Source organism: Gossypium arboreum, chromosome 7 (assembly GCF_025698485.1).
Source record: "Gossypium arboreum isolate Shixiya-1 chromosome 7, ASM2569848v2, whole genome shotgun sequence".
NCBI lineage: Eukaryota > Viridiplantae > Streptophyta > Magnoliopsida > Malvales > Malvaceae > Gossypium > Gossypium arboreum.
The window spans coordinates 27083850-27092349 of record NC_069076.1 but is presented as its reverse complement, the minus strand read 5'-3'; the positions used below and the strand labels follow the sequence as shown (position 1 = coordinate 27092349).

Below are 8500 nucleotides of genomic sequence, written 5' to 3'. Positions count from 1 at the left end.
TTCGGGGTCTACTTATTCCTATGTGTGCATGAAATTAGTACTCAGTATGAATATGTCTGTTGAGTCTACCGAATTTGTGATAAAAGTGTCAAACCCGTTAGGCAGGCATGTGATAGTTGGTAAAGTGTATAAAAACTGTCCTTTGATGATTAGAGGTCATTGTTTTTAGGGTAACCTCATGCTACTACCGTTTGATGAATTTGATCTAATTCTTGGCATGGATTGGTTGACTGCTCATAATGTGATAGTGAATTGTGGTAGCAAGTTAATTGAAATGAAATGTGAGAATGGGGATATTATTCAGGTTGAATCAGGTGAACGGATAACTCACCAATACTGATATCGTCTTTGACTGCCGAGAAAAATTTGAAAAAAGGGTATGAGTCCTACCTAGCATTTGTGTTGAACACCAAAGAGTCTGAAGTGAAAATTGAGATAGTGCATGTGGTATGCGAATACACGGATGTATTTCCAGAAGAGTTACCTGGGTTGCCTCCAACCAGAGAAGTTGAGTTTGGTATCGAGTTGGTCCCTGGTACGACGCCTATCTCGATCACTCTGTATAAGATAGCTCTGAAGAAATTAAAAGAGTTGAAGGTACAGTTGCAAGAATTAACCGACAAGGGCTTTGCAAGACCGAGCTATTCACTGTGGGGTGCTCCAGTACTTTTGTAAAAAGGAAAGACGGATCGATAAGATTGTGCATAGACTACCGACAACTCAACAAGGTGATTCTGAGAAACAAGTATCCCTTGCCAAGGATCGATTATTTGTTCAATCAGTTGAAGGGGGCCACCATGTTTTCTAAGATCGAATTAAGGTCGGGCTACTACCAGTTAAGGGTTAAGGAGCAAGATGTACTGAACACTGTGTTTAGGACAAGGTATGGGCACTTCGAATTTTTTGTCATACCCTTTGGCTTAACAAATGCCCCGGTAATTTTTATGGACTTAATAAACCGTACTTTTCGACCATATTTGGATAAGTTTGTTGTCATTTTTATCGATGACATTTTAATTTATTCACGTGATGAGAGTGAGCACGCAGAGCATTTGATGACAGTTTTACAAACCTTGAAAGATAAGCAGTTATACGCCAAGTTCAGTAAGAGCGAATTTTGGCTTAAAGAGGTTGGATTCCTATGAAACATTGTGTCTAGTGATGGGATCAGAGTTGACCCAAGCAAGATCTTGGCTATTATTGAATGGAAACCGCCGATGAGTGTGACAGAGGTGAGAAGCTTTTTGGGTTTAGTTGGATACTACAGACGGTTTGTGAATGGATTCTCTATGATCGTCCGATGACAAGGTTGTTACAAAAGGATGTCAAGTTTGAATGGACAGAGAAGTGCCAACAGGGTTTCGAGAAACTAAAGGCTTTGTTGATCGAAGCCCTAGTTTTAGTGCAACCGGAATCGGGAAAAGAGTTTGTGGTGTATAGTGATGCATCCTTGAATGGATTAGGATGTGTGCTAATGCAAGAAAGTAAGGTTATAGCCTATGCCTCGCGATAGCTAAAGCCATACGAGAGAAACTACCCGACCCACGATTTGGAGCTAGCAGCTATAGTGTTCACATTAAAGATTTGGAGACACCATTTGTATGGTCAGAGATGTCGGGTATTCACCGACCATAAAAGTCTAAAGTATTTGATGACTCAGAAGGAGTTGAATTTATGTCAAAGGAAATGGTTAGAGTCGATAAAAGACTACGAATTGGTGATTGACTACCACCCCAGAAAGCTAATGTAGTAGCTGATGCTTTAAGTAGGAAATCATTGTTCCCCTTAAGGGCTATGAATGCTTAGTTGTCTATGACTGATGATGGTTTGGTTCTGGCAGAGTTGAAAGCTAAACCAATGTTCCTGCAAGTGATTTGTGAAACTCAGAAGGGTGACATGGATTTACAAGCTAAGATAGCTCAGAGATAGTCGGGTGATGAATCAGATTTTTGGATTAATACCGAAGGCTATTTGATGTTCCAAGATAGGGTTTGTGTACCCAAGGATAATGAGCTTATTCAGAAGATTTTACGAGCGGCGCATAGTGGTTGCTTATCTATCCATCCGAGTAGGGTAAAATGTACAATGACCTGAAGAGAATGTATTGGTGGTCAGGTATGAAAAGAGACATTTCTGAGTTTGTTTCTAAATGTCTAGTTTGTCCACAAGTGAAGGCTAAACATCAAGTACCCTTAGATTTGCTTCAGCCTGTGATGGTTCCCGAGTGGAAATGGGACCGAGTAACCATGGATTTTGTGTCAGGGTTGCCTTTGACACCAAGGAAAAAGGATTCAGTGTGGGTCGTTGTTGATAGACTTACTAAGTCGGCACATTTTATACCAGTGTGTACCGACTATTCCCTTGAGAAATTGGCCGATCTTTATGTTTCTGAGATAGTGAGACTTCATGGAGTGCCCTTGTCGATTATTTCAGATAGAGATCCAAGGTTTACATCGCGGTTTTGGAGGAAGTTGCAAGAGGCATTGGGAATGAAACTGAATTTTAGCACGACTTTTCATCCACAAACTGATGGTCAATCAAAGAGAGTAATTCAGATATTAGAGGACATGTTACGATGTTGTGTTCTTGAGTTTCAAAGCAGATGGGAGAGGTATCTACCACTAGTCAAATTCGCCTACAATAACAGTTATCAGTCAAGTTTGAAAATGGTGCCTTATGAGGTTTTATATGGGCGTAAGTGTCGAACGCCTTCATATTGGTCCGAGCTGAGAGAGAATCAAATTCACGAGGTGGACTTAGTTAGAGAAACTGAAGGAAAGGTTAAAATGATTCGTGATAAAATAAAGGCCACGTCGGATAGACAAAAATCCTACGCGGATTTGAAATGGAAAGAAATCGAGTTTCAAGTCACGGATAAAGTGTTTTTGAAAGTGTCCCTATGGAAGAAAGTTCTTAGATTCAGTAGAAAAGGCAAGCTAAGTCCACGATTTATTAGACCTTATGAGATTACCGAGAGAGTAGGGCCCGTTGCCTACTGTTTGGCTTTGCCCTCAGAATTGGAAGAGATTCACGACGTGTTTCATGTGTCCATATTACGTCAATATAGATCGGATCCTTCCCATGTGATCGCGCCACCTGAGGTTGAGATTCAGCCAGATATGACTTATAGCGAAAAGTCGGTTAAGATTTTGGCTCGAGAGATTAAGCAATTGAGGAATAAGAGCATAGCATTGGTTAATGTATTATGGCATAGACATGGGATCAAAGAAGCCACATGGGAACCCGAAGAGACTATGAGAGACCAATGCTCAAACCTATTCACCGGTAAGATTTTCGAGGACGAAAATCTCTAAGGGGGAGAATTGTAACAGCCCGATTTTGGGCCTAGCCGGAACAATGGTTTCGAAACCACTAAACTGAGGTCAGAGAAATTATTTTTAATATTATTTTATGTGTGATGGCATGTTTATAAAGATGAATGAAAATTTTGGTGAATTAATTTTAGCGTTTGTGAGCTTAATCGCGAAATAAGACTAAATCGGATAAAGTTCAAAAGTTTTAATTTGATTGATAAGGGAGTTAAATTTCCATGTATCATAATTAGGGCGCTTTAAAGTGAAATTAGGCCCTAAAATAGTGCTTGGCCGGCCACGAGACAAGGATTTTAACTTAGTCAAATGTTAGGTGAAGTTGGTGACTTATTTGACTAAAAAGAAAATAAAATAAACATATGATGATATCATCCCTTTTCCTATCTTCTTCTTGACGAAAAACATCAGCCATAGGAGGATTTTGAAGCTTGAAAATTTCAACCACTTAATCTCTCTACAAGTAAGTGATCTTAATGGGTTTTCTTCATGATTTTTATACTTTTAGAACCCTCGTAACATGAGCTTTCAAATGAGGGGACTATTTTGCAAAATGGTTGAAAGTCTAGGGTTTTACCATGAGTGTGTTCATGTTGTTTTCTGAAGATTTATGGAAGAAAATGAGTTATGGTAGTGTAATAAACAACTTTTGTGAAGTAATTTCCATGAAATCCCTAACTAAAGACCATTTTGCATAAATTGTAAAATAGGTGATATGTAACGCCCCAAAATTTAGGGCCTGGAATTTTTTTGCTTATGTTGACACTAATTACACATTTGGTGGGTTGGTTAAATGATTTGGGTGTGTTTGGAGAGGTCTGAGAAGTCCTGGGGTCAAGCTTCGGCTTCTACAGCATTTTTGTTTTGCTCTTAAAAGAACCTGGTTACTGGCACTTGTGCCTTATAAATAATTGTGGTTGTGTTATGTCACAAAAAGCCACAAATGGGCCAATCCAAGCTGGAGATATTGTTGTTGCTACAAGACCGCAGCCCTGTGCTGATTGTGGGAGATCTTATTTGGGTGAATGCTGGAAAAAGATTGGGGCGTGCTTCAGATGTTGGTCTATAGATCATTAGGTTAGGAATTGTCCTCAAAGGCCTACTCAGATACAAGCTACAGGACAGGGTCATGTTCAACCAGTGAAAGGTGGTCAGCCACTGAGAGGTCGTGGACAGGCCAGAGGTGGAAATGGGTTTGGACGAGGTCGTGAAGCACCAGGTAGAGGCACGGGTAATACTAAGGCGAGACAACCAGCCTTGGTTTATGCTGCTTGTCGCCGAGAGGATGGTGATGGGCTTGATGTCATAACCGGTACATTCTTGATTTATAATTCACCATTTGTTGCTTTTAATTGATATTGTATCTACGCATTCGTATGTTACGTGCACTGTGTCTGAGAAGTTGGGTATTTAGTTTGAGAGCACTGCTAGGGAAGTGACGGTGTTAAGTCCACTAGGGCAATCGGTTAGGGTGGATAAGTTGTTCAAAGAAGTGCCTTTAGAAGTTTAAGGGGTCATATTTCCTGCAAATTTGATGGAACTGCCATTCAGGGAATTTGATATTATTTTAGGCATGGATTGGCCAGTGAAGCATCGTGCGAAATTGATTGTGCTGCTAAGCGGTTGGTGGTGAGGACTTTAGAGGATGAGGAGGTGGCCATAATAGAGGAGCGAAGAGATTACTTGCCCAATGTGATATCAGCGTTAAGAGCCGAGAAGCTAGTTCGTAAAGGTTGTGAGGCTTTTCTAGCATATGCTAGCAATTCAGGGACTAAGAGTCTTTCTGTTGAGGATGTAAGAACTGTTAAGGAGTTTCCAGATGTTTTTCTAGAAGAGCTTTCTGGCTTGCCCCCAGACCGTGAGGTTGAATTTAGAATTGAGATCTTACCTGGAACAGCTCCAGTGTCCATCGCCCCATATAGGATGGCACTAAAGGAGCTAGTGGAACTAAAGGCTTAAATTCAAGAGCTGTTAGACTGAGGATTCATTCGACCGAGTGTGTCCCCTTGGGGAGCACCAGTATTGTTTGTGAAGAAGAAGGATGGCTCTATGCGTATGTGCATTGACTATCGTCAACTGAACAAGCTGACCATAAAAAATAAGTACCCTTTTACCGAGGATAGATGATCTATTTGATCAGTTACGTGGAGCTGCGGTATTCTCCAAAATAGATCTTCGATCTGGGTACCATCAGCTAAAAGTTAAGGAAGCTGATGTGTATAAGACAGCGTTTAGGACTCGTTATGGTCACTATGAGTACCTTGTAATGCCGTTTGGGTTAACGAATGCACCAGCTACCTTCATGGACATGATGAACTAAGTATTTCAACCCTATCTGGATCGGTTCATAGTAGTGTTCATAAACGATATTTTGGTTTATTCAAAAATCGAGGTGGAGCATAATGAACATTTGCAGATCGTTCTTCAAATTCTGAGGCAAAAGCAGTTGTATGCGAAATTCAGTAAGTGTGAGTTTTGGCTGCAAGATGTGACATTTCTGGGTCACGTGGTGTCTGTCGAGGGGATTAGGGTTGATCCTCAAACAACTGAAGCCGTATTGGGGTGGAAACCACCAAAGACTGTATCTGAGATTTGAAGTTTTCTGGGTTTGGCTGGGTATTACAGACATTTTGTGGAAGGGTTTTCAGTGATAGCTGCACCTTTGACTAAATTGCTGCGAAAAGGGGTGCTGTTTGTTTGGTCCAATAAACAGCAAGAGAGTTTTGAGAAATTGAAGAAAGTTTTAACTGAGGCTCCTGTTTTGATACAGCCAAAGTCTGGGAAGGAATTTATTGTTTACAGTGATGAGTCACACGTTGAATTAGGGTGTGTGTTGATGCAAGAAGGAAAGGTGGTTATGTATGCGTCACGGCAGCTTAAACCTCATGAAGCGAATTATCCCACTCATGATCTAGAATTGGCGACAGTGGTGTTTGCACTAAAAATTTGGAGGCATTATTTATATGGGGAAAGAACGATTATTTTTACGGACCATAAAAGCCTCAAATACCTTAGGCAACGAAGATGGATTGAGTTACTTAAAGATTATGATTGTTTAATTGAGTACCATCCAGGCAAAGCTAATGTAGTAGCTGACGCACTGAGCCATAGAGTTGTTTCTGATTTAAGAGCAATGTTTGCTCGTCTTAGCCTATTTGATGATGTTAGTTTGTTAGCTGAGCTACAAGTGAGACTGACTTAGACTGATCAAATTAAGGAGAAGCAGTTGTTGGATGAGTCACTAGTTTCTCGTTTTCAGCAAGTGGAAAATGGTGAGACTTCAGATTTTGGACTGAATGGCGAAGGGGGTGTTATGTTTCCATGGAAGAGTGTGTATACCGAATGATTCTGGTCTGAGGCAGTCTATTCTGCGAGAGGCACATGGTAGCCCTTATGCCATGCATCCTAGTGGGAATAAGCTATATCGACATCTTTGCGAGATGTATTTGTGGCCTGGGTTAAAACGCGAAGTTACCGATTATGTGAGTAAGTGCTTGACGTGCCAGCAGGTTAAGGCTGAGCATCAATTACCCTCTGGATTACTGCAGCAAGTTAAGATTCCACTCTGGAAGTGGGAAAGGGCAACCATGGATTTTGTGAGTGGGTTACCCTTAACGCCTTCTAAGAAGGATTCGGTTTGGGTGATTGTAGATCGACTGACTAAGTCTGCCCATTTTATACCGGTCCGCACTGATTATTCATTACAGAAGTTGGCCAAGTTGTATGTGGCTGAAATTGTAAGATTGCATGGTGTGCCGGTTTCTATCATATCTGACAGAGATCCTAGGTTCACATTTCGATTCTGGAAGAAACTACACGAGGCGTTGGGTACACGACTGGATTTCAGTACTGCGTTTCATCCTCAGATGGATGGACAGTCTGAGAGAGTAATTTAGATATTGGAACACATGTTAAGAAGTTGTGTATTGGATTTCAGGGGCAGCTGGGAGGATTATTTGCCGTTGGTGGAATTTGCATATAACAACAACTATCAGTCCAATATTCGAATGGCACCGTACAAAGCATTATATGGTCGTAGGTGTCGTACTCCTACTTGTTGGACTGAACTGGGTGAGCAACGAATCCTAGGGCCGAAGCTAATTGCTGATATAGAAGACAAGGTGAAGCTGATTCGAGATCGATTGAAAGAAGCGTTTGATAGGCAGAAGTCCTATACAAACTTAAAGCGTAAAGAGATCGAGTACTCTGTGGAGGATTATGTCTTTCTTAAGGTATCACCGAGGAAGAAAATTATGAGGTTTGGACGGAAGGGCAAGCTAAACCCTAGATTTATTGGGCCTTACCGGATACTTAAGCGTGTAGGACTGGTTGCATATCAACTTGAGTTGCTTCTGGAGCTAGAAAGAATTCACGACGTGTTTCACGTTTCAATGCTTTGGCGGTACCGCTCTGATCTCTCACACGTCGTACCAGTTGAGGAAATTCAAGTTAGGCTTGATCTAACCATCGAGGAGCAACCAGTGCAGATGACGTTAAAGTACTAAGAAAGAAATCAGTTCTACTGGTCAAAGTACTTTGGCATAATCATGGAGTAGAAGAAACCACGAGGGAACCGAAAGAGGCAATGCAACATCAATACCTTCACTTTTTCTGATCAGGTAAATTTCGAGGCCAAAATTTCTTTTAGAGGGGTAGAGTTGTAACGCCCCAAAATTTAAGGTCTGGAAATTTTTTGCTTATGTTGACACTAATTGCACGTTTGGTGGGTTGGTTAAGTGATTTGGGTGTGTTTGGGAGGGTCTGACAAGTCCTGGGGTCAAGCTTCGGCTTTTGTAGCATTTTTGTTTTGCTCTTAAAAGAACCTAGTTACTGGCACTTGTGCCTTATAAATAATTGTGGTTGTGTTATGTCACAAAAAGCCTTGTGGCTTGGTGGAAGTGGCGTGACATAGCTATTGGGGAGAACAAGGGTTCGAATCCCATAGCAAACAAGGAGCATTTATTTTGCACTTGTGGACAGCAAGTGGTGGAGTTGGAGTAGACTTCTAAGTAGTGGAAGTTTGAATTGGTCTTGAGTTGTTGGGAGAAGATTGTGGAGGATATCAAGGAGGGTTTTAAGGAGAGTTTCAAGGAGTTGGAGAGGGGGGAGAGTTGTAGTCGAATAGGTAAGTTGTTGGTGCAAAATTCAGCCAAGGGGTTTTGGGATAGGCA

At 41.2% G+C, this 8500-nt stretch overlaps 1 protein-coding gene across 1 annotated transcript; it reads left to right on the top strand.

The window, feature by feature from the left end:
- Positions 1-6625: 6625 nt before the first annotated feature.
- On the top strand, positions 6626-7834 carry LOC108476363 (uncharacterized). Its single transcript, XM_017778564.1, has 3 exons — positions 6626-6815; positions 7419-7561; positions 7646-7834. The coding sequence occupies exons 1-3, from the start codon at positions 6626-6628 to the stop codon at positions 7832-7834; spliced, it is 522 nt and encodes a 173-aa protein (XP_017634053.1).
- The last annotated feature ends 666 nt before the right edge of the window (positions 7835-8500 follow it).

Bases quoted from the DNA above. Each gene is read 5' to 3' on its own strand.
- LOC108476363 (XM_017778564.1), top strand. From the start codon at position 6,626: ATGGCGAAGGGGGTGTTATGTTTCCATGGAAGAGTGTGTATACCGAAT. The intron at 6,816-7,418 runs GTAAGTGCTTGA...AACGAATCCTAG, and splicing joins CGAAGTTACCGATTATGTGA to GGCCGAAGCTAATTGCTGAT. The intron at 7,562-7,645 runs GTATCACCGAGG...CGGATACTTAAG, and splicing joins AGGATTATGTCTTTCTTAAG to CGTGTAGGACTGGTTGCATA.